At 45.6% G+C, this 25,756-nt stretch overlaps 1 protein-coding gene across 2 annotated transcripts in view; it reads right to left on the bottom strand.

Annotated features, from left to right (window-relative positions):
• Positions 1-6,119: 6,119 nt before the first annotated feature.
• PTBP1 (polypyrimidine tract binding protein 1) overlaps positions 6,120-25,756 on the bottom strand; it is a 31,601-nt gene continuing 11,964 nt past the window's right edge. For both annotated transcript variants that reach the window (XM_059831906.1, XM_059831905.1), the window contains 13 exons: positions 21,269-21,344; positions 20,104-20,276; positions 18,908-19,054; positions 17,491-17,661; positions 16,600-16,710; positions 16,046-16,220; positions 15,361-15,438; positions 13,876-14,024; positions 11,170-11,203; positions 10,579-10,671; positions 9,988-10,204; positions 9,660-9,737; positions 6,120-9,236 (listed from right to left, as the gene is read on the bottom strand). In XM_059831906.1, the coding sequence (XP_059687889.1) occupies positions 9,104-9,236; positions 9,660-9,737; positions 9,988-10,204; positions 10,579-10,671; positions 11,170-11,203; positions 13,876-14,024; positions 15,361-15,438; positions 16,046-16,220; positions 16,600-16,710; positions 17,491-17,661; positions 18,908-19,054; positions 20,104-20,276; positions 21,269-21,293 (1,584 nt within the window). In that variant the 5' untranslated portion in view covers positions 21,294-21,344 and the 3' untranslated portion in view covers positions 6,120-9,103. The remainder of the gene's footprint in view (positions 9,237-9,659; positions 9,738-9,987; positions 10,205-10,578; positions 10,672-11,169; positions 11,204-13,875; positions 14,025-15,360; positions 15,439-16,045; positions 16,221-16,599; positions 16,711-17,490; positions 17,662-18,907; positions 19,055-20,103; positions 20,277-21,268; positions 21,345-25,756) is intronic.

Below are 25,756 nucleotides of genomic sequence, written 5' to 3'. Positions count from 1 at the left end.
GCCCCCGTTGCATTCCCTGCGCCCAGTCCCCCACTTCCCTGCCGCAGCTCGGAGGGGCTGGGGGGGGTGTGGGGTGGGGGTGGTCCGTAACACCGGGGTCCCTCTCTGCTGGGTGGGGGGGGCATCAGGATGGGGCTGTCTTAGGCATCGAGGCGACCAAGCGGCAGAGCACGGTCACACCGGACCCTGAGCCAGCCGAGACGTGTGCGGGGACCCCCCGACGTGGGACCCTGCTCCTGCCCAGGCAGCTAGGGGGGTCAGGGCCCTCTGCCCCCCCTCCAACCATGGGGCTGGGCAGCTCCAAGCACTTTTGACTTTCTTTTTCTCTCTAACACAGGTGCTGACATTTCTGAGGGGTTAATTTCTTCCAGCTCTGGAAGCGTATGTCTGTCGTGGGGCGGGGGGGGAACAAATGGTGCTGAAGGGCTTCGGGGGGGGTTGGATCAAGGGGTCTTGGGGGTGGGGGTCTGCTGGGAGGCAATGGGTGCTGGCTCGCGTGGGAGTTTGTGGATGCTGGGGGTCCTGCAAGAGCCGTGCAGGAGGGGGTCATCGCAGACCCCCATCCTGAGCCACTGGTCTGTGCTGGGGGAGGACGAGGGGGGACGGTGCTGGGGGCGGGGGGGATGCCCAGGGCCGGGGCTCTGGGCGCGCGGAGGCTGTAAATACTGCACGGGCTGAAGTAGAGGGTGGGCGTTGGGGTGGGGACGCAGGGTCCGGGTGCTGCCAGGGCTGGCACGGGGGAGCCAGGGCTGAGCTCTGTCCCCAGGAGCAGCAGCCCTGGGCTGGGGACCAAGGTTTTGGGGGGCAGGGGGGGTCTCCAAGCTGTGAACGCGTCTGTCGGGCAATGGCTATAACTGCTGTGGTTTGAAGAGCAAATAAACTTGTGGATGGTCCCTGGCTGGACTCTTTTGCCAGGGTGTGGGGGGGCTGCTGGTCCCACGGCTGCTGGGGGGGGGTGGGTGGGACTGGCATCTGCAGGGGCTGCTGCGGGCAGGCGAGCACCGAGCACCATGGTCTGACAGCCAGGAGACCCCCAGCGCTGCCAAGGGCAGGGCTCAGCGCAGGGGATTCGTGCAGTGGCGTGGGCCAGGGGCCCTGCCTGAGCCTGTGCCGTGGCCGAGCAGCCCAACAGCGAGGGAGGGTGTGATGCTAATGCACCGTGTGATGGATGGCCCCCCCATCCTGGGGAGAGGTGGCTGCTCAGGGCCCCCACCCTTCCGAAAAGGGCTCAGGATCCTTCTCCCCCACCGCCATGGGCCAGGTTAAAGCCCCTCCAGGCTCCCCAACCCATGAACTGTCAGGCAAGCCAAGCAATTCCGTTGCTACAGCATGATGGGCGACCACCCAGCAGCTGCCCCTGGCGCGAGGAGGGGGCTGCGGCCGTGCCAGGCGCTCCATCGCACCCTGGGGAGCTCGGAGGGGGGCCCCAGGGCATCGCTGCCACGTGAATCCTCCTGCAAAGCCCTGGGGACGGAGGGGCCCAGCGCACCGAGACCCCCCCTCGCCATGCTCCCACGGCGGCAGGAAAGTGCCACTGCTGCAGTTTCCCGCTGCGTTGCTGTGGCAACGTGGGATGCAGCACCGCGCTGGGCTCCCGCGTGTCACCGCCAGCAGCGGCACAGCCACGATGCCGGGTGACCCCTGCCCAGTGCCCCGTCCTCCCACGAGAGCGGCGCAGCGGCCAGCAGAGCCCCAGTGGGGAGGACGCCGACCCAAGGGCAAGGACCGGCAGCGAAGGTGGCAGCAGCGGTGCAGACATTCAGAAACCTCATCTGGTGTCCTCCCGTGCCCCCGCCTCTCCCAGACCCGTCCCCGTATGGTGGCAGCGAAAACCCACGCCACCCAGCCCCGGCGCGGAGGAGCATCTGCTCCCATTTGTCGTGGATTGTAAATCACCCCGGGGAGCAGCGGCCGCCCACCGCGCGCATCCTTCCCAGGGGAGAACCGCAGGCAGGGACGGGGACAGCCAGGAGAGCGGGCAGCGTCGGGCAGAAGAGGTGGAAAAGCAGCTGAAGCACGAGGGAGCAAAGCAGGAATGCCGCCATGCCGCTCTTGACCGGCAGGCAGAGGAATGTCCGGCAAGGGCGTGCTGGCGGAGGGCAGTGGGCAGCTGGGCTGGCAGCCCCATGGTCCCGCTTGCCCGGTGCTCACAGCGAAGGGGCTGGAGCAGCCCCAAAGCCGCCCCGGTTTACAGGAGCTCCAGAGCACTGTGGATTCGAGGCTGGTTTTGCTCCGCAGCCCACGGGAGCTGCACAGAGCGGGGTCTGAGCCCCCCAGTGCCGCTGCTGGAGCCGCCCCAGCCCCGGGTGCAGGAGCAGGGGCAGCCCTCGTCCCCCCAGAAACAGGGCGATGTGCTGATGGCACCAAACTGCCACTGCCAATTGGATTAACAGTGGATATCCCAAAGCCTCCGCCTTGCAAACATATGGATTATCCAGCATAACCCTGACTTGGTGCTGGAAAAGCCACCCGGGGATTAGCGGGAGGATTGCTGCCAGCAGCTCGAGGTGGGGGGCTGCAGCAGGGGCACCGGCGGGTTGCGCCTGCCCGGTTAAGGGGTTGGTGAGACGGGGGGCCCAACGCCGTCTGGCAGCGGCACGAGGGCCTCGGTGCTGCAGGCTGCTGCGTCCAGCCGTGGTGCAGGTGACCTGGGAAGGCGAAACGGAGCCGTTGGAGACGGCCGAGGCTGGCGGGGACGGACGCCTTGCTCGGCAGCCCTTGGGGGGAAGGGGAGATGCGGGGGGCTCGCATCCCCCCAGCCTCACACCGCCACCGCCGCTCTCACGGCTCATTGCGGTGAGCGATGGCGTCACACACCGCTTCACGCTGCCTCTGACCCTGCAGTTTCCATAGCGACTGCCAGCCCCGTGCTGCTCCCGCAGCCCCCCCCAGCAGCGGCTGCCGCCTCGTTGGGGACCCGTGGGGCCCAGGAGGGAGCGAGAGCATCCTCATCCTCATGGGCGCGGAGCAGCCCTGCCCTGGGCCGCAGGAAACAGGGACAGGGTCCCAAGGGGGCTGCCAGACCCCATCTCATCACCCCCATCGCCCCGCGGGCAGGGGCTGGGCCTTGGCTGGAAGCTGCCGCAGGGGCTCTGCGTGAGCACCCCGTCCCGCAGCTTTGAGAGCGGGCAGGGAGGCGCAGGCGAGAGACGCGCTGCCCGAGCCCCGCGTCCCTGGCGCAGGATCGAGCCAGGACCCTGCCTTGGGAGCGTGAGTGTCCCTTGGAAGGGTGACCCGACCTTTTCCCCCGGGACATCCTCTGCCCGGAGCCCCCCTGCACATCCCTGTCACCTCGGAGGTGTGAAGCCAGAGAAGCACCCAGCTTGGCGGCAATCAAGGGCCCAGTCCTGCATCCAGCACCGCTGCTGCCACGAGGCAGCGCTCAGCCCCTGCCCCGGCCCCGTGCTTTGTCTGCTCCCCCCAGGCAGGGGCACCCCCTTTGTGACCCCCTCCAGCTGCAGGGAGGAGGAGAGGAGAAGCCGCCTCATTAACCAAAGGCCGGGTGCTAATTGCTCCTGGAACACTGGACATAAAGAGATTCCCTCCCCACCTGTGAACACCGACATCAGAGTGAAGGGAGGGTCCCGGTGCTGGGCACAAGGCAGGATTAGGGATTGAGAGGAGGCATTCGCTTTCCTACACCGGGCACTCTAGAGCGAGATGGCCACTCCACAACCGCCCCACAGCATCTTCCTTTGAAAAGCCACAACTTCTGCAATGAACTTCTCCCCCCTCGTGTAAAAGCTGTCCGATCCAGAGAGCGGGTGAGATCAACGCACTGCCGCGGGAAAGAATCCAGGTTTCCCCAAAGTCAGCATTTCCCCCTTCAAGACATCTTTAGAGAGGTTCCCTCCGCTGTCGGACAAGACAGGCGAGTCACGCACACAGCTAGGAGCTGGCTCCGGAGCACACACGGGCAAGTCAGCATGGGTCCCTCCAGCACGTGGCCACGGGCGCTGCTGCACGCCTGCAGCCCCCACCGGCGTGGCACCACGTCACACACCCCACCACGCACCACAGGAGGGTGCGGCGGGTTGGGAGAAGAGCCCCATCCCGGTGCCATGCTGAGCCCCAGGCCCAGGGGGGTTTCTGCCACGGGAAGGGATGGGACAGCGGAGCCACTGGCAGGATCCATCCTCCCGCCAGGCAGCTGCCGCCGTTTCCATGGTGACCCAGCCCATCACGCACACCGGCCCCACGATCGATATTTGCTTCGCCTGCAGCCAGAGCTGGGAGGCCATAATTACTGCACCAGGCAGCTAATTAGCAATTCATTACTTGTGCAAGAGGGACAGGGATGGGCACGGGGACTCCGCCTCATTGGGCAGCGGAGGGCCTCGCAGGCCTCCCGCCCTTCACAGGGCGCCATTGCCTGGTTTTCAGTGGAAGGAGAAATAAATGCAGAACACGCTGCCCGCAGCTTCACCACATTTCCATGAACCTACCAGAGCACCAAGAGCTGCCTGGCCCAGAACAGCAGCAGGCTGCGGAGCAAGCCCAGGGTAGGGCAGGAGGTGCCACGGCCGCAGCCCTTTCGGGAAGATCAGGTTGCAACAACCTTCCTGGCATTAACGCCACCAACCTTACCTAGAAAAGCAAGCAGGAGCAGGGGGATGCTGGTCTGAATGCCCACGCATTTGACGTTCAGGAGCAGGCTACGCACCTTGTAACCGGAGAGCTTGCTGAACCAAACCAGGAGCAATTAACTCGCTCATTCCTGCGGGGCAGCGATGCATGCAGCTCGGCCTGACTTTCACACAAGCACGGAGACAGGCGAGGGAAGAGGCAGCCGTTACAAATCCTATTACACTTTCGAGGAACAACAGTGATCTCTTTCAGCAGCCCGAGGCTCCTGCAGGGCCCCGCTCAGTACCCTTGGAGGCTGCAGTCTGTACCCAGACGCCAATGAAATAAGCTCCTGTTTAATGCTAATGTGCTCAACACAAAGGGAATGCGTCAAAGGACAGAAAACAGCAGAGCCGTAGAAGCAACAGCTCAGTACGTTTTTTCCTATCCCTGAAAACACGGGGTACCTACCCATACACGCCAGCGTTCCCCGCTTGCAGCTGCTGGGTGCAGCGCTGGGATGAGGTGCAGCACTGCAGTGCTGCACCCCTTTCTGTTTGAGAGATCTGCAGCGAGGCCTGCGGGAAGCGAGCAGCACAGCGCACTGGCTACCAACCTCTGAGGGGCTCGGCTGCACGCTGGAGGCCCAGGATGGGCAGGATGGGCTCAGGGAGAGCGCCCCGTCTTTCCCTCCCCATCCGGCCACCTTTCCCACTCCCCAGAGATGCCATTCCCCTGTAAGCACCTGCTTTCCCTGCAAAATAAAGCTTTGGAAGTGCCATACCCAAAACCTCAGGTCTACCTCTGTGGTACCCGAGTGCGCTCCAAGGTCTCCATCAGGGAACATTCACTTTTCGAAAGGAGTTTTAACCGAGTTGAGCACACAGGTAAGAAACCGAACCCGAAAAGCCCTGCTCCTCGGGGGAGCTGATCAACACCCAGGTGTGCCCCACACAGCTGGGGTATTTGCACATTAGAGTAACCCACAAGAACCGAAATCCTTCATACCACTTCTGCGGGAATTGAAACAGGAATCTCACCTGCTCACACTGGATGCGAAACCACACTACATCCAGCTAGCCAGAAAGCTTTGACACATCTAAAGCACAAAACTACAGAGAGTATTACATATTTGACTTGAAAGTGGGTTATTTCATGGATATTAGCTAGAATATATGGAAAGTTTAGGAACACGAAGTAAAAAAAGTGTTGGAGTGTGACAAAGGCAGAGCATCAGTTAGGGCCCTACAACCTCATACCTCTGAACTTCATTCAAGCACGGAAGGGCCGGAGCGTGAGCAGCTGGAACGGACCCGTGTGTCACAGCCGCCCCTTCCAGGCTCAGCCTGGGCTCATCACCCCCGGCTCTGCACAGAGATGCTAACAGGGACAAACGCTCTGCCAGCACAGAGGTATGTGAAGAGTCACAGTTATGTAAAATGAGGCAGCTGAAATTACATTAGAAGGAAAAATCAGAAGCAAAATAGGCACAATAAAAAGATAGGAAAATCAGAAGCAAAGAATACAGAAGAAATTTATTGAAAGCACAAGTACAGACTGGCCAATAACTGCTTTCTACAATCTGAACAGTAAATAATGGAGCTACAGAAAGGTACAAAGGTTGTTATAAAATAGTTTTAATTTCATTTCTTTTTGCATTACAAACATTCTTTGAAAGAGGCAATGGAATTCTGATGTTGTGTATGCTTACCCTCCCCACCCCACCTTCCACAATACTGAACCTGTAATAGCTGTTATCAAAATATACAATACATCTGTTCACCATAAAAAACCGGGTTTTGCTGCCCCCTCATGTCTTACAACAGGTATAAAAAAATTATAAATATGTACACCCTTTTGTTACTCACATTCTTTACATGCAAACACAGGGATCCAAAGGAAAAACCCACAATTGCCTGGGTTCTGGGGTTACCTCAATTCATTTGCTTGCATTTTGCAAAATACATATAGCCTGCGGGTTGACCAAATCAATGTTAAAGGCCACCGGACAGGTTTCATTCCAATACGCCTCTTCCCAGTGTCTGGGGTGAGGTTGATTGAATGCATTTAAAGGTTAAACCACAGCTGTTCCACTCGGGTTGCGCATGGATCCTCACAAGGTAGCGTGCTGCCCGTGGTGTGCTCAGGAGCACCAGCCAAACCGCTGGTGCTCCCCGGCTGCAGGAGGAACGGATTTTTCACCTCAGGAGGAAGGGAGATGAGCAAATCAACTCTGACAACAACTACCAGGACACCTGAATTTGCCCTCCTGAACGTAAGATGCTGGCAAGGAGACACGGAGCTTTCCAGAGAGGCAGATCACAAGGCTTCATTAACAGGCTTACTCAGACTTAGAGGTAACCGAAACCAGAGTCTACTCATCAGCTGAACCTTTTCTCAGCTCAACTGGGGCAACACTTTCACTGAAGATGGTTTCACACTCCGCAGCCGCAAGCCAAAGACTAAGGCAGACAAGTATTACCAATCTCATGCCAGCAACCCAAGCTGAACCCTCACTCAGACTTCACACACTTCTCCAGCATAATTCACATCCTCAGAGTTCAGGGAGGAACTAAGAAAAGTTAAGACTTTTCCAAACACTCAGTGCTAGGCAAGTCAAGAGCTCCCACACTAAGCAAGGAAATCGTAACTTGCAACACTAAGACAATTAAAAAACAAACTTTGGTCCACAATTTGCAGAAAAACCCTGAAAAAAAGTACAAGATTCTTGTTATTTTGCATCCGAACAGGTTGCAGGTTAGAGGGAAATGTAAGGCAACATCGGATTACACAAAATAGAAGGCAGAATGGCCTGGGAAAGAGTTGTAAGCCAGAAAAAAATAAATGGTTGTATCATTGGGAAAAAACGATCTGCTGCATTCTACTTTTATTAAATTCCCTTCCTATAACTTAAAAGATCTGGGCTTATAGGTTAAAAAGGTAAAAACTTTAGCCTGGGTCCTTGTACTTAAATTCACAAGCTATTTGTGCTTGTTATCTCAAACTCTTTGCTTTAAAAATCTGCTTTGCTTAACATGTTTTATCGATTTCGTTACATTACTCATCCTCAGTCATGACCTCAGCCTGATAACTAAATTCCTGCCCTACAGTTTCAATTACAAAAAAAAAAGAAAGTACAGTATACAAGGGTAATACCACAAAGGAGTAAATTTAGATTACGTTTATACCATCTTATCATTCTATAAAAAGGTACTTAAACTATTTCTTTTGCATATAAAGAGATTAGAATATTTGGTCAACTGGAAATATTGCTAGGCACAGATGACAGCAACGGCATCAAAAAGTATAATACAAGAATTAAAACAAAAAGCTCAAACGCTGAAGACATGCTATAAGAATGATGGCAGAGCTACATTGGTCTTGTTAATCTCAAATTAGGGGCACGAAGGTGACTCACATGAACACCTTTCTAAATGTGGGATATCCAATAATTCTTCAAATCCTAGCCAAGTATTTAGATATATATATACACACACACAATTTTGACAAACTCTTAATGATTCGTCTTCACAAGTGTCCAACAGTGGTTAATTTTGTATCTTGATCAATGCTCTTGTGAAGGGCAGAGCCTGTTGACTTACTACTGACAATGGAATGTAATTTGGTCTTGGGAATGCTTCCCCACCCAGACCTTTCCGCTTAGTCTGAATGTTACGGACAAAGGATCTTAAATAACTCCCACTCGACGGTTTGCAGATGGCGATAAACCACAAGCAGATTGGGAAGTGGCATGAAGACACATGATACGATGCAGATTGAGACATTTCACGGACAGTGGGATACAACTGCCTGAAGAGTCAAAGCCCAATATTTTCTTTATCCACTTTGCCAGCTTCACTTGTCCTTCACTACAACAAGCTGATCCAGTAAGCCAGAGCTCACTCATTCCCCTCAACTCTCCCAATCCACTCCCTACAGTTCAGATGTTTTCCCCAAAGAATTAAAAGGTTTAAGGCACAGGATAGCAGATGCACAGTTAAGATAGGATCAATGCAACTTATTTTTGTGCTGGGTGAGTTGGGAGCTCCTATACACCACGCATTTTGCAAAATCCTGACTCAAAGGCGCTAAAGTGAATTTACACAGTGGTTTTAGGTCTTTCAAGGCATGGATGGGTAAAGAAAATAAAAAAGGCATCAATGTGAAACCTGATAAACTTGTTAGGATCTGCTTTTTGGGGGAGAAGGAGCAGGAGGGGAGGGGAATTTCCCAGAGCAGGTTCCAAAGTGTAAACTTTAACTTGTGATTTTTATTTGAACAGTCAAGATTGTTACCCATCACCGCAAGGTTAGCAATATGAATTAGATTTAATTTTTTTTTTTTAAAAACCGGTAAACTGATTTCTCTTTAAAAAAATAAAATCTCTGGTCTTTTAAGGTCACTTCAGCTGCATTTTTAAAGTGGCTTTTTTTCTGGAATGATGGAAGTTGAAACCCTAGTGTTCAGCCTTTTAAGGTCAAGGCTGAACCCAAGAGGTTTTAAGTCAAGTCCATTTTGTCTCACGCCTTCCAAAGCTTTAAATGGTGGACTTCGAGAAGGACACACGCAGGTGATGATTCTCACCCAGGTCATGATTATGGAGGTCAATGAGTGATTGAATGGCTTCTTCCACAGAGCTCATCTGGATCAGAGCCATTTTACGGTCCTTCCTGACAAGACAGAAGTTCAAGTCACATTAATATGACCGTATGCAGAGTTTGCCTAACTCGATTCAAGTTTTCTTAGCTAGCACTCAACAAGGCTGGCAGAAAATTAACTACTCGGGTAACTGCAACATACCCGGGTAATTGCAATATACTTTTTTATATGGAAGAGTGTATCTATGTGATAAACACGCATATCCAAACTTCTCACTCACCTACCTTAGTTTTCTTCATCAACTCATACTCGCCATGCACTCAGTCCAGGGTTACTCTGGAATTCTTTATTCCAGAGAGTCAAATACTACATTAGTGATGATTCTGCTCATCCTTCACTTAGCCTGAGTTGGAATTCAATCAGAACTAAGTGCTTCTACCCTTCTCATACTGAAAAGCCCCGTGTAAGGACAGAACATAAGAGAAAACACTTACTGGAAGAATTTGAATCCTTTGACCATCCCACCATTGCTTGAAAATAACATCTTAAGGTCTTCTTCAGTTATTGAAGGTCTGAAACAAATAGTTTTTCCAGTCAAATGTACATTGACAGACTAAATTGATTTCTAAAAACCAATTCTCAGAGCCTTTTTAAAATTCTCTACCAGTAGCTTCTTCAACTGGAAAGGCTATGAGGAACAACAGGAAGATGGGCAAGCTTTCCTCCTGCTAGCAGCAAAAAGCTGACCATATTTACTCTCACACTAAATTTGCAAACATTTTTATACTCAGACATATAGGAACTCTCCATGCAGATACTTACGGAATATTGGACAGATGAAGAGTGGCAGAAGGGGGAAAGATGTTTTGGAAGTTTTTGGAGCCTGGTTTCTTGAAACGATGTAGAGGAGAATTTCCATAGTCCTTAGTCAGACCTTGGTCTTCCTGTCCCTCACGGGGCAGCTGTACTGTCTGATGCTTGGACAACGTTATACGGATTGGCTTCCCATGAAGCTTCTGGCCATTTAAATGGCTCATGGCTGCAACGGTTACAGACAGCACTGACTACAACAGCATTTCAGTTTTGTTCAGATGTTTAAATCAAAGCTAGAATTTCACTCTATTCTTCCCTCTGCAGATACCACATCCTCCAGGAACTGCACGACAGGCATCGTTACTCTGCCTTATTGTATTGTTTACCCTATTTTCGCTCTAGATTATCTTGCACAAATGAACCATACTTTTCCAGAGCTGCCCCAAATCCATACTACATACGCAGGCAAGCAATTAAGTGCATGGACACATTCAGGTTTTGGGTCTTTTTTTGGAGGAGAAGAAAGTAATGATTATAAAGCTTTAATTACCCATTAGGTCTCTTAATGCTAACAGTCTTGATACTTTTAAGCTTGCTTACCAAGCTGGGCCTGGTTTCCATCAGCCATCTGAACTAGGGCATTCTCTTTCTTATTAAATAAAATCTTCACCCTCTGCACATCACCATAGACTCCTTCAAAAAGTGAGGAAACAAGAACAGTCTTAGGTAGGGGAAAAAAATGAAGTCTCATTTAACTTAATATTAGCTAATCAATCCAACAGCAAAAACATTCATTCACAACCAGAATTGATCTCATTCCAACCATGGTTACTTATTCTGCTCTAATTAAGGAAAATTCTTATATAGCAGAATAATAATGGAACAATACATTAAAGAAAAGATACTGGGTTTCAGAAAAAAAGCAAAAATCTTACTGCCAGGAGACTGGACAATTTAGCATGCTATCACAATTTAAAACTCTTATAAAAGACATGCAAAGCAATAAACCATGCATAACTGAACATAAAATAAAGGCAAACTAAATTAAATAGCAAACTAAGTAAACAATGTAAAAATGAAATTATGCATTCAAAAAATGGCAAACTGCAAACTGTACATTTTTGAAGTATCAAAAAAGTAATCTCAAATAAATGAAAAACAAGGTAATAAAAAGTGTGAATAATAACATACCGAAAAGAATAAAGAGGCATTGGGGTGTAACTCTCTTTAGAGAACAGCAGAGCAAGGCAGCGGAGGGACAGGGAAGAGGTAAGGAATCGAAGGGGAGAGCGAGGTTGCACAAATCGTCCACAACGAGGAAGGGCAGAGTCCCCGCAGGAAATGGCGAAATTGGTTGATGGATGATGAAGTTTTCAAGATGGTTAATATTGAAGGGCAGGTTGGTTTCCGAAGAGCAGGGTTTTTTTTTTTTTGGAAGGGGAATGTTTTTATTTTTTGTTTCAAGCAACAACAGGAAGCAGAAGTACCGTGCAGTCAGTTGGCAAAGAAATTCCGGATCAGGGGAAGAAAAAAAATTCAGGGATGGGGAGAAAAGAAAAAAGTAGCAAAAAACACAGGTCAGTAAATACATAAGGAAATATGTAGTGTTCCATCAGTCAGATTTATAGAATTCTACATACAATAACTTGTTTACAGAAACAGTTAATAGGTTTTACCTAGTGGAACACAATGATAAAGAAAAGGCATTTTTACTTAAGATATACAAAGAAGTAAGAGACAGTATCACAACAGAGTGACTTCTACAGGCTTTAATATTTAGTATTCCCTAAAATTTGACTAAAAATATCTTCTCTGATTACAAGAATTTCTTAGAAATGGATCAAGTCAAACACACAGCTGTATTTGGTGCTTTAGGACCAGTGACTACAGGAAGCAATTCATATCGCAATACTTAGCTGTAACAAAACAAGGGAAGTCCAATTTAGGTACCAATCACTGCCTTTAAAGCAAAAGATTATCTGGATGAGCAGCTGTACCACTACAAAAAACTTCAAAGGTCTTCAAGAAACACTTGCTATAAAGGAACTGGGTACCTCATTTGCAACAGAAGCCCATTCCCTTCCATCTCCATAGCTTGACCTCACCATGCGGAAACCCCAAACTGCTGTTACTCAGCCAGAAAGACAGGAAAAGCATCTCCGCTCCCAGTGACAACAGTAGCTTTGAATACAGACAAGAGTGTGCATTCAAAGTAAAAGTCAACGCAAGCTGAGACCCACAGGCTTCTTCCACTCATCATGGAAAGGAAAAATGGTGTAATTTCAGGTTTTTCTGGAATCATGGAAACTTATACGTTATTGTAGAGTAGTCACTCCAGAGAAATACTGTCTCTTAACTAACTGGTGGTGGCACAGGTAAGTTTCTACAACACTGATTATACAGGCAATGGAAAAAGTTTCAGGTCTGTTAGTTCACAGCTTCAGTACAAGTATCAGTCTCTCTAGCCCAAAGATAAGCTGGATGGATAGTGAAGAGCTCATCAAAAAATACAAGGCATGAAATAACTGCTTGCTCCTACTTAAACAGGAACTGCGCACACCCTTCAGACACTGCTCCGAGCTGTGAACATGTGCAAGTTAAACAGAGGTACAGCACAGTCCTTTGTCCTGTCGCTGCCATCCAGACAACGCAAAATCATCCCAAGAAACACACACTTGACAGTATCACACTGGTTGAGAATAATGATGCCAGCTCTTAACATTAAGACTTTTGTTTGAACAGCAAGTCATGGGACCAAGCCAGAGACGACCGTTACTGGAATGGCAGAGGAGATCCTAGGTAGAAAGAGCAACTCATCCAAACCAAAGCTGTATCACAGTCCCTGCCATTATTTCATGCCCTGGAGAAAACAGTAATGACAGATAAAAAGAGTAGTCTGAAATACTGATTCAATTGGTTCATCTCATCAAGAGTTAAATATTTTGATCATTCATCACATCCAGGCTTCCCCTTTGATGCAAAAGAGGTTGTGGTTACTCTGACATCACTGGTAAGTTTTATAGCTTTGCAAAGTAGTATTAACTTGTGTGCACAGTCCCACCAGTTGAAGTGTTTTTCCAGCAGAGACTCATCATACTCTGCTGCACACACTAGAAGATTCTACACTTTCAATCCAATAACGAGCCAAAAGCTGACTGAAGAAAAATCCAAGATACCCATATCAAATCCTCTCATGATGCTGTCTTTCATTAAAGAAGATTTTTGTTCAAATATTACTTGCTTTATTTTTTATAGAAACCCAAATAGTTCAACTCTAAGTTAAGTGGAATTGAAAATGTAAACTGTGAGCTGTTAAGGGGTTTAGCTAAGGAAAAACTTCCAAGAATCTTGGAAAGGGAGAATGTGCAAGCACATGGCAGAGGAAATACTGCACAGGTACAAAGTCAAGCTGGCAGGGGTCCAGACACTACACAGAAAGAGCAAAGGTCAGAATGAACTCTCTCTGTAGTTCTGAATTAATGTATTAAAAACTAGAACATGCTAAGGAAAAGAAAGAATGGACATGACTAATTCTGTGACCCAAATGACACTATTCCATGGGAATGGCAGGGAGACTCCAAATAAAGAGGGAGCAAGGGACAGGCATTGTAGTCTTTATGGGACAAGAGCAGGCAGGCAGCATCCTTGGCTTTGAACCAAAGAAGAGCAACATTTCAATTTGCGAGAGGGACTTTCATTTCCCTTCAGCAACTAGAGTACTGATCTGCTTTGAGTTTTAGAGCTGGCAGAGCACGTCATCTGCTTTTCTAGCTTTGCCGTTTCCTACGGCGATACAGTAGGATTTCACTTTCAATGAGTTTCAGCACCATCTGTGTTCAGAAAGTGAAAGCAGAGGTAACAGGAAGGAGAAAAAAGTAAAGTTAGGACTCCACTAACCTCAGGATTCAGATTGCTAACCAGCAGAACGGAGTTCCCTGCCCCAGTGAGGCCGGGAATGGCAATCCGTCCTGCTGCAGCCGCTGCAGCTGCTGCTGATGGGATAGCCAAAGGAGCTAGTGCTCCATGAACATTTGGAACTGACAGGCCTGGAAATTAAAGAATATTAACCAGTAAAGAAATTAACAGCACGTACTCTAGTGTATTTGCTGCACCAGAAGGGAGAACAGCACACCTTCTGTAACATGCAAGTAACCATTCAAAACAGTGACCATATATTCTAAGAGCAACAGGAGCCTCCAATTCTGGTGCTGCAGGAAATGTTTTCATTTTAATAGTGTTTGCTCTTGCAGTGCCTGGTGCTTAACAGGTGCCTCTCAGCACTATCTTGTTGACTACAATATTTTGCATGTTTCACAAAAAGCGGAATCAGCACAAAGCCTCAGCTCTGTTGGTGCAGGAAAGGTATCACAAACAGTGCATTTGTAAGGGTCTTTCCAACCAGTGCATGCCAAAAATGCTTTGTTCTTTAACCATGCATATAGCAATCAGATATTGTATGCTACCATCAGCTAATCTCTTCTTGAATGGAGAAACATTAAAGTTTTATTTACAGGCATTTCTAGGTTGCTCACAGTAACAGCTGGCACCTCACTGTATTAGCCCTCAAAGGGAAGAGCTTCAGAGTTCAAGAAACAATTGCTAGTAATCAATTAAATGAAATCACTTCTCAAAGTGGCATTGTCTATTTCCCCAACAGGACAGGATATTAACAAAACATTAATGGTTGAACAGTTTGATCTGTGCTTGTTTGTCATAAGCAAGGATATTCCATTAAGTTACAAGAAAGTCAACATAGCTTGGTATGCTATGAAAAACAAAGCAAACACTGTTTAGTCTAGCACTCCAATGAGTGTATTTAGCACCTAAAACCAAAGTCTTTAATCTCAGACACTCAGCTACTTCCTTAAGTAGCAATAATTTGTTACCTGCAGTATGAGCTGTAAACTTCACAGCGCAACTGTAACAGTGTATGTAATTAGGTTCACATTTAAATACTAGCTTTACTCAAAATATTTAGGAAAAAATGGACAAAGAATCCTTGCTTTTGACCACATTTACAGCTGTCAAAGTGAGTTCCCAGCCTCTGCAACCACATGAGGAAATTATTGAAATACAAAAATTTATTTCCTCCCCCATCTCCCCCAATTGTTTTAAATACTGCCTTTACTGTCTCTCCCATCCTGCTACTGCTATTTTCCTCTTGTCACTGGAATACTTGTCTAGCCAGAGGTGCTACAGCTGCACACTCGCATTCCTAGTTGAGATTACGTCCTGAAACACCATTCCTTTCTGCACCTAAATGCCAGCACTTAGAATTTACATGACTAATCCCAACAAAAATGTCGCTACTTAGCTTTAACACATCAAGATGCTTCAACAACAGAAAACCTATATAAAATTTCAACTTACGAAATACAGTACCTGCAGCCTGAGGAATTGCAAAAGTGGGAGGAAAGCCAGCTCCCGCATATGGAGAAGCGGAGATTATTCCTGGGGCACCTGGGAAAGATATACACATTATGCAAAGACACCCAACACCAAGAAAACTCTAGACTTAGCTGGAATGCCTTGATCTGTCCTTCAACATTTAGTTGAAAGCTAAACCCTAACACAAACAGTAATCCAAAACCACCTCTAATTTAACACCGTACTTCCAAATTACAAAAGGTATTCCTCCTCTAACTCTGCCGTTCTGAAACAGCTATTAGAATATAGCTGTTCTCCAGAATACAAGCGAGTAGCTCCTGTAACTGTTTAACCACAACATAGTTTTCAAAGTACAGGTTACACCACCCCAAGGGATCGCCGAGTCCGTACTGCAGGGAAAACGGCAGATGGCACCAGGAGCCCAGACAGCTGGAAAACCTCCAGTCCGCGCCCAAATGGCGAGGAGCCTTCAAAGCAGCAGCACGCACCCACCTCCCTATGTTCCTACTAGTATTTTGCACTAGTCTGATTCAGTGGTTCCCAAATCTTCTCCTCATTAGTGACACCGGAGTCCAAAATTTTGTATGGCCAAATACACTAGGATTACATCCCCTCCCCTTCCCCAACTGACAAACATTAGCAGTTCTATTTGTCCTGCTCCCACTTCAAGAACTCTCACCAAAAGCAGCTGCCATGGTCTGGTCAAGAGAGGGCTGGTTATCCCCAGAAGGTAGGTCTGGTCGTGTATAATCTCTGCTCTTATCATTATTGTATTTTACATTGAGACTTGTGAGCTTTGAGAAATCTATGCGCAGCGTACAACAGGCATTGTAGATATTCTGTCCATCTAAAGACTGCAATGAAACAAACCATTCTTTATCCAAGATGCATTTATTCTAAGGTCACAGCAACAAATCTCTGAAGAGAAGGTGTTACATCATCCCAGGCACCAGTGTGTATCTTCAGATGGAGCAGGTACCTTGCTTTGTGTGGAGAAAGCACTGCTTCATTTCATCCCCTTCAGTACTGACCCGAGGTTAGCCGTTCTGCTCTTGGTGGGAAAATTCCCCCCAACTCGCACATGAGCTCTGTCATTAGGGCAATGCTCGCATAAACCCAATATGACCACCAAATACTCCAAAATGCTGGTTTCTAACATCAATCCTAGATTAATAAAAGCAAGCCTAAAGTCAAAGTAATTCAGGTGTTTAGCACTGCAAGCATACTACTCACCAGTTTGGCATGCTGAGCACTCACAGGGTCAGCATATTGTAACAGGGCCTGAAATTGGTTGTTCTTCGTGAACGTAATTATTTTCAAGACTGTACCAAATTTGGAAAAAATCTGCAAGATAGTATTTGCATATCTGGTCATTTCATTTCCAGTAAGTTAATTTCATATTGATCTCCATTATTAAAAGCAGAAACAACAAAAGTTATCCTTTCACCTTGTTAGCTTGCCAACTTAAAAATTTAAGGTTTTAACCACACTGTGGGCATTGTTTTAACTTGCATCATGGTATCTGACTAGAAAAACATCAGGGTGACTGAACTGCCCCCTTAATAAAGTTTGTTTGTTATGAATTCTTACACAGGAAGATTCACATACACCTTCACAAACTGGAACTTTTCCAAGAATTTCAGGGATTCTTAAATGCAGTCAAGCTTGCATTTTAAACATGAAGATTAAGTTAAGCAACCAGAGCAGACAGCAGGAACTTTCCAAATAGGCTACTGCCTAAATGACCCCTGGACACTGTATTTGTTTCCCCCTACCCTTGCACAAGGACATGTACCAGCTACTTCTGCTAAACCCTAAACAGAACTTCAAGAGCTGTCTTGAAAACATAAATATTTGTCCCTTGCACAGTACCAGACTAATCCAATTAAAATGGACCAGCAATCACATTCCTGGAAATTAAAGTCTGGCCAGATTGGGACCAAAAATAGAAGACTCTTGTGTAGGTGTCAGGGTCTCCATGAAGTTTGACAGCTATGTTCAGAACTTGAATTATAGATAAAACCATGCTGTTAGAATACAGACATTGCAAATACAACAATTCACTATTTGTTGCCACCCCTTCCTCCAGGACAATCTTCAAGAAGTTGTGGTGACATATTTTACCTGATGCAGAACATCTAGAGTGACAGGATAGAAGAGATTCTCAACAATGATCCTCAGGACAGGGCTCTGGCCAGCCATTGCCATTCCTGCGTCTACTGCTGCAGCAGAGGCTGACAGCGCTAGGTTTCCAGACTGCACAGAATTCACTGCTTGCAGAGCTGCTTGGGCACGCTGCAGAACCAAACATTCTGTTAGACCAACACTTCCGCTCGCAAAAATACACATTCAGCTTTTCTTGAGCTTCGTATCTGCAAACTACTAGCAGAACTCAACAGTTAGCAGAACAACAGAAAGCAATTTACTGTTGCTAAGGTGGGGATGCAATGACTTTAGCACATTTTAAACATGGACAATACAGACCACCCCAATCAGTAAGAGCAATGCAAAAATACAAACTAAATAAAATATGAAGTACTTATGCTACTGCTAGAACCTTGCTCAGCATCTACTGATGCAGCAAAATTATTCCATTGTTTAGAAAAAAGGAAAAACTAGGCTCTTCTGGGGTGAAACACCATCTCCAGAATACTACAGAAGCTGACAAGACTGAAAGATTAATGCACATCTGCTACAGGGATCCAGGAGTGAAAACTGACTTGGAGTTTTCCTGTAGAGTCCCCCTCACGCATATAACTTTATGATGTGCTCGCTGTTGTGCATCAGATTCTGGCTTTGTCAGATGCACCGAATAGTAGCATTTCATCTGCACAGCATTAGATGCTCTGATCCTGATGAAAGTCAGATGAAAAGTGAGAGGAGGCAAACTGGATGCACTCGGCAGCCACCCCTGATAAGGAGGCACAAGTAACTCGAACTTCTTTCCAGTGTTCCTGTCCTGAAAGATTGCCAAGAGCAGTTGAGCCGAAAAAGGGAACTTTTTACCCTACGCAGAGCATATCTTGCACAGAACCTCTAGACAGCCCAAAGCCTTAAGAACTGCTGTGTTCGAGTGCTGCCTGCCTCAAAGCTAGCACTTACCAGCAACAGATTGTACTCCACTGCAGACACAAGTTTTGCCCCATCAGAGCTTCATTTTACATAAATCTTTCAAATATTAGAAACAAAATGTCTTAAAAAGCACTGAAAGTTAACCAAGTCTTTAGATAGAAAACAGTTTTCTAACTAAAGAGTGCTAAAACATCACTTCTCATGATCTCATATTCACCATGCATTTTCCTTCCCTGACATTAAGGCAGTTTTAGCAGCTCATTTAACCGTCTGCTGAGACTTTGGATAAAAGCTGTTACAGGAGACCTTATTCCCTAAGCTAGAAGCTAGTATGCTCCGTTTAGCACTTTGATCGTTAAACCAAATCTCAAAACCCTCCCAGGCCTACACTGGCAGCACAAATCAAAACAGTAGCAGAGAACTGTCTGTCCCTCCCACCAGTATGACAATGTAAAGAACAAAAACTAACTGCTTGGTTTGGAGAGTTGTCTGTCTTAAGCTCCTTGTGATTGGAGAACTGAATATAGATGGGCTGGCTTCGAAGGACTGGAGTGACTGTGGTGTAGTAGTTTACCATGGTGTTGGCTGCCTCCTCCGTATTCATTTCTATGAAAGCCTGCGCAGAAGTCAAATCCAACATTGACATATTATCAAAGCAGCTCACACTACGAGACAGCATTAACACTTGACAACAGCATGACATGACTGATAACCTCAGGAGGAGCTTTCAGTTGAATTGTAACTGTATTTGATTTTCACAACTGCATTTACATGCAAGTTTTTGTACACAGAATTGTTTAAGAACCAACTGTATGTAGAACAAATGAGGATCTTCACAGTCCAGACTGACTTAATGTATGCAATGTTTCAGTCTCATCCTAAGATCTCCATGCTACATATATTTAGGAAACTGGCAGTGACCAAAGTGTCTGCAAGAACACAAGACTAGAGCAATAATCCAGACCTTTAACACTTATCATATTAAGCAACTCCCCATACTTCTTTACAGAGCAGTAAGCCCACTCACTCTTCCGCACCTTTATGGTGTTCTCTACTTCAAAACAAAAACGTAAGGGATTGTAGCAAGTCATTACATTAAGTACTTACATATAATCACACCACGCAATATATCAGAGGCACATTTTCATAGTTAAGATTAAAGACGTAGTACTTTAAGCAATGATTAAAGTTGGCTTGCTTTTTTACTCCTTAATTTGTAAGACAGTTTTAGTTACCAAATTAGTGCACACCTTCTGCATTGCCCAAGAGTGTTGTAGTTTTACCCAGCTAATTTATTGTATCTGTAAAGGTGTCCTTAATATGCAAAGTTACACTGGTGGTTACTCAACTGTCAAGCCGGTTTGAGTGAAAAAGGCCAACTCATGTCACTGCTGTCCAAATAATTTACCTGGTCTGTAATTTAAAAACCAGGCATAATGCTAATTATAAGTGACAACCTATAATTACGGACTTAGCTCCTTCTACAGTCTGAAAATAGTATTTTCTACAGCTCACGGGATAATCACAGAAAAGTAAAATAATAGTATGGAGAAGTTATTGACTCCTAATACGTGACAGTTGTTTAAACAACTTGGATCTAGTTTACTGATGACAAACTCATCAAGTCTTTGACATAATTCCTGCTTTCAATTATACAGACAATACCTGATTTTTTCCTTTCAACATTAGAAGGTTGGTGACCTTGCCAAAAGGTAAGCCCAAAGAAATGACCTCTGCCTCCGTGACGTCACTGGGGAGTTTACGGACGTGGATTACTCGGGATGGGACCCCAGCACTTCTACTATCGCCTTTGAATTTTTTGCTGTCGTTTCCATTAGCTGTAAAAAGCAAGAGTTACTGCTTATTGGAGTGGGTTTGAAAGAACACGCACACACTTACCACTTTTGACACACAGTTTGTGCTCCCCATCCAGTTGTTATTCTCTGTTACAGAGAAATTCCATAGTCTAATTTAACTAGAGTCTGAAGACACATGTTTTTACTCATTTTTTTTTTTTCAAGTTACACGATGCGAGTGACGTAGCTGAATGCCACTGCAATGGAATCAACTCTCCAGTGGCCTTTTTACGGCTTGTTTACAGTACACACCCACCCACCCACATTTCTACTTTGTGTAGGTCTGAGCCACTAATTCTAGATTGCTGCTTTACTCTGTTTCACTTTGACTGGTATTCCTGGCAATGAAGTAGTTTAAAGGGGACATCTTAAAGCAAGCGACATTAAAACAAATACGAACCAAAATGTAATTTTAGATCAGCTGGATTACACTTATGGCAAAGACTGTCAGCAGCACAACACCAAAGACATGAGCTGATACAGTCTGGCAGGGAGGCCACAGGCAGAATATAAAGGGACTCAAAAGACAATGGTAGCTCAAAGTAAGACAATTCAAAGCACTGACAAGCACTGAGGGCAAGATTCTGGACTGAGCACTCAAGGATGCTGTCTTGGGTGGGATTACTAACCTCTAGATGGTGTAAGACTCCCAAACAGCAGCAAACTACTACAACAGCAAAAATAACCCTACATGAAATTCCATTGTGCTTTATGTGTAACAGTTTACAGCAAAACCTGCATGTTCTAATTCTGTAAAATCATTTCAGCAACTGTCCTGCAACAATTTTATTCAGTCTGCTAGGCTTCTAAGGGTATAGGGCAGAAGTTTTATTATTTAGCACTGTCCTACAAAAGGCCTGATAAGTACTAAAACCGAAGATATTTTAAAATTAAGGCTAAGTGGTGAAAAACAGACCTCCTCATAGTATTTGCAATACTTATCAACTGCTGTTCTTTGTTATAGGCAATATTACCTGCAGAAGAAGAGTTGCTGCTCATGATAAAGGGTCCGTTAGTAACACAAGTAGAGAAAAGCTCGTCAGATCCCCGCTGGAAAAGAAAAGACGAAAGGTAAACTGACAGCATTTTTACTAAATTCTATTCAGGTACTCCTAAAGCAGAACAATAGAGATTAAAGTGTAGAGAAGCCAAACAGAAGCGTAAGTGCAAATATACTGACAGTAAGCAGTGAACCTCACCTCCATCATAAATTAAATATAAGCAAGATCCAATTTAGTAATCGAGTAGCACTATCCAATATCTCTTTTCAGCTACGCATTTGGAATCTTAGGAGCTGAAGCATTGCTGAATTGTCTGAAGCTACTAAATGCAGTGTTGTGCATTGATATTCACATTCTCCTATTGTATCTAACAAAACAGATTTCTGACTACTCATATCAGACAAGATTTTCATTCTTTTAGGTTAAGCTAGAACAATACCGTAGTTGATCAGGAATAGCAAAACAGACAGGCCTCCTGGCATTCATCAAGAGGACAGAGATTATTTTACTATGGGTTACCAAGAGTAAGGAAGTCTTAATCAAAAGACAAGTTATCAGAAGCTGGCCAAAACTGTTAGTGTATGACTTGGCAATTATGAACCAAAGATGTGTATTTTCCAGTTACAAGCAGAAGAAGATGCAACTTGGAGAAATTGAGACCTGCAAGAAATGGATCTCTTCCCCTCCCTACCCCAAAAAGGGACAGATCAGGAAAGTAAAGCTACTAGCAAAAAGCTGCTTTCCAAATTTTACAGCTGAAATAGGTCCACGTATCATCATTTGGATTCTAGTACAAAAAAGTCTGATCACTGGTTTGTTGTCTTCTAGCCACAATCCCCAGAACAGCAGCAACAGCTTCTAGGACAATACCATAAAGTCTCAGTATGCACATTTAAGTCAAAAGACAGACTAGCATTCTGAAGCAGAGAAACCCAAGTACCGCAGGTACAAAAATCTTTGATATCCCATCCACTGCTGCCTGTCGCAGTAGGATTTGTTCTATGTTAAGGGCAACATGGCTACTTGCAAAACAAAAAGCTGTGAGTAGCACAGCGTATCACAACATCTTGTTTCTTTGATTTTTCTTAGTGTAGCACTGTGCATTTCAACTCTATGGAAGAGGAAAAATTCTAAAATGAGCTGTTCCTACTAGAATTAGACTACTTAAACAAACTGGTATTGCAGAATTACATAAATGCATTTATTCTAGGGTTTTTAGCAGGGGTAGGTGTTATTCCATATATTCACAAAAAGTTACTGAATTGCAGGAGCCTGGCACTTCTCCATTGCCTGCAAATAAAGCTAAACAGATCTATGGAACAGATTACTGTAGACAATGTATGTGTTTCAACTCATTACAGCATTCCCTGTAAAGTCACCCAAATTACCTCAACTGACCAAGACTAGTCTAAACCAAGTAGGAGGTATGAAAAAGCAAACAAGACTACACATTACTTCTTAGCACAATCTATACTTCTATACATAATACAGCTTAAAATCAGTATGGCTTAACTTCAAGTAAGTTACATAGAAGACCTCAAATCCCGTTGTAAACTGTGAGCAAACGTTTTATATAAATCTAATATATGAAAGTACTTTCTCTTAATTTTCTACATTACTCTTACACAGAAATGCCACACGAAAAGGCTTTCAGACCTCATCCCTGCCTTGGCTAACTCCCACCCATCTCAATGGAAACATACCCTGCTTCACACTGTGGCCACCAGAAACTCTATCTTCCACCATGCCCTACATCTGGTGGCACCTGCAGAAACAGTATCTGTGCAACAAAAGCTCTCTGCTCACTTCCCCAGCAAACAGGTTGGAAAAGTAGGTCACACGAGAACCCCAGAACACTGAATTACAGACACAGGTTTTGGTTTTTTCTTTCCCCCTCAAATCTTGAATTTCTTGTTTGACTACTCACTGCCAGCTCTTCAAAGACAGGCTCAAGGACTTTGATGTCCTGAATATGAGAAATTAGGCCAGGTTCCAAAGCCACGGTTCATGTGCTGCTGCTGCTGGTCACCTGCAAGCACTGACCAGGTTCCACAAAGGCTATGGGCACCCAGCGAGGTCTCCTTCTAACAGGGTGTAGTAATCAGGAATAGGCCTTCTAACAGCTCTTCTAATTACCACTTGGATTCCCGAGTACAGTGAGAGGCAAGCTAGTCTGGGGAGGCTATTAGACTGTGAGCCCATCCTTTTGATGACTCAAATTAATGCATAATTCCACAGCTAAAAAAATCCACCAGTTCACTGTAAGAACACCCTTGTGCCTGAACCACCGCAAACACTACAGGTACAGCTTTACTTGCTGTGGCCTGGGATACAACTGGCAGCTATTTACAAGAACCTCCCACCAGCAAACAAAAGCCCTACCAACGCAGACAAGAGTTTATTATTGGCCTCCTGAAACCCCTTGCATCAGGCCCTAATGGGCCTTGAACTTTTGAAAAAATATTCTTAAATAACAACTTGTAAGTTTCTGAACATATGAACTCCAGCACTCCCAGTATGAATCAATGCATCTGTGCAAGCATACTCAGGCAGCCCTTGCAATCCATCGTGGAAACACCAGAACAAGCCACATATTTGGCTCTCATGGAGGCAACACTAGGAAACTATAAACTGGAAAAACAAACATTTATACTATTACAGAAAGAATTTAAATTCCCTGAATTTAACTTTCCTAACAGCTTAAAATAAACATTTTCTCGCATATTTGAAAATTTACTTGCAGGGCACTTTGAAAAGGAATGCTCATTGCTGCTGGTTTCCACATGTCAATGTTTCTTTAATGAAAGAGCAATTTCAAATCCACTCCCCTCTTATCTTGGAGACGGTCTACACTGCCTGCTGTGACCAGAGCCAGGAGGCAGAGGGGGATGATTGTTCAACATCAAAAGAAGCAGCAGTCAATTTGTAAGCTTCCCAGCTGGAAGTACATGCAAACGAAGAGGGAAGACTGCAGCAGTTTGAAAACTACAATTAATGTGAGGTCTTTTCTCTACGCAAGGAACTTTACAGACAGTACATACACAGTACTGTACAGTTATAGTTAAATTATTCCACCCAGACTCCCTTTAAAAGAATGGCTTTTAAAGGGTAAACCTAAGAGGAGCATACCCAAAGCACCGAGGAGTTACACTGGTAGCACGGTGCTGTCATCCTCACACGGGTACAGACCAGGGCTGGCAAGATTCCCACAACTGAAGGAAGTTGCATCAACTACAACTTTTCATCAGCACTCGTTCTTCCTCCGTTACTGTTGGAGCTGATCTCGGATAACCACAAGAAATCTCTATTGACGGTTGCTTTTTGGAATGACCTAACCTGAGGCAAATTGAAAACAAGCACTCTATTAATATGCACTCAGTATTATTAACTTCAGCAGAAGCCCGTGTCAATTGCCTGTCCTTACACTTGCGGAATTGCCATAATCTCTTTCCAAACTCTAATGTCTTTTCTTTCTGTACATGTTACAAGCTATGAATAAGCTTTAAAACCATGTTACAAATTTAAATGCTCCATACCAAGTATCCTAATTCAGTAGAGCCAGAGAAACCAAAGCAAGCCTGGTTGTTTTAAAAGCTTTAGAAGAGTTTCTCACCAACAACATATCCATTGGGTATTTTGAATTATACCAAAAAAGCCAGTACAAAAGCTATTGATTCTGAAGTATTATATTAAGTTTAAAACCATGCAAACCCAGAGAAGGGGAGGAGGTGAGCAAAAGGATGTGTGGGTGCTCGGCTGCTCGCCAGCATCAACCCACAACACGACTTTTCTACCTTTTTTATTCTCCAACTACCATGGGGAGGCCCAGCTGCGCAGTGCTTCATTCAAGACGCAGTTCTTCAGATTCTGAAGTTCACATGCCTGCTCACAAGAGGCATTAATTTATGTTGACATTTCTGTTTAGTTAATTCTTTTGAAGCTGGTATTTTTATGATGAGATTAACAGAAGCAACAGTGTGCTAGCACTAGCACTGCTCTACATTAAATTCTTCATTTGAACTAACAAATCTCCTCTCCCTGTTTACAGAAAACAAACACCACTTTTGAAGGTACACTGCCAGATCTTACCTAGACCAGGGTAAGGCTGCTTCTACCACCAAAATCACCGGTCTGCTTGCATACTACTACCAGGTAAAACACTGCCTGGGAGCGTTTCTATGACAGCAGCCTCCTTTTGTCTGCGACACTTGTGGCTACAAAAGGTCTACTGCTCAAGCCACATTAATTTAATAAAACACCCATGCTCCGTGTAGTCTTGCTATCAATACTTCTTTACTTCTCTTTTCTGAAACAGCGAAAGGAAGTCTGCTGCAAGGTAGAATTCTAATATTTCACATTTTTTCCAAGTTACCTTTTGACCACCACCCCCCACTCTAAGCCTTTTTTGCTTTAAAGTTTTAACAACTAAGTTCTAAGAATTCTGAATTAGTCTAGGCTTTC

Source organism: Gavia stellata, chromosome 32 (genome assembly GCF_030936135.1).
Source record: "Gavia stellata isolate bGavSte3 chromosome 32, bGavSte3.hap2, whole genome shotgun sequence".
In the NCBI taxonomy this organism is placed as follows: Eukaryota; Metazoa; Chordata; class Aves; order Gaviiformes; family Gaviidae; genus Gavia; species Gavia stellata.
This window is presented reverse-complemented; position numbering and strand designations above follow the sequence as displayed.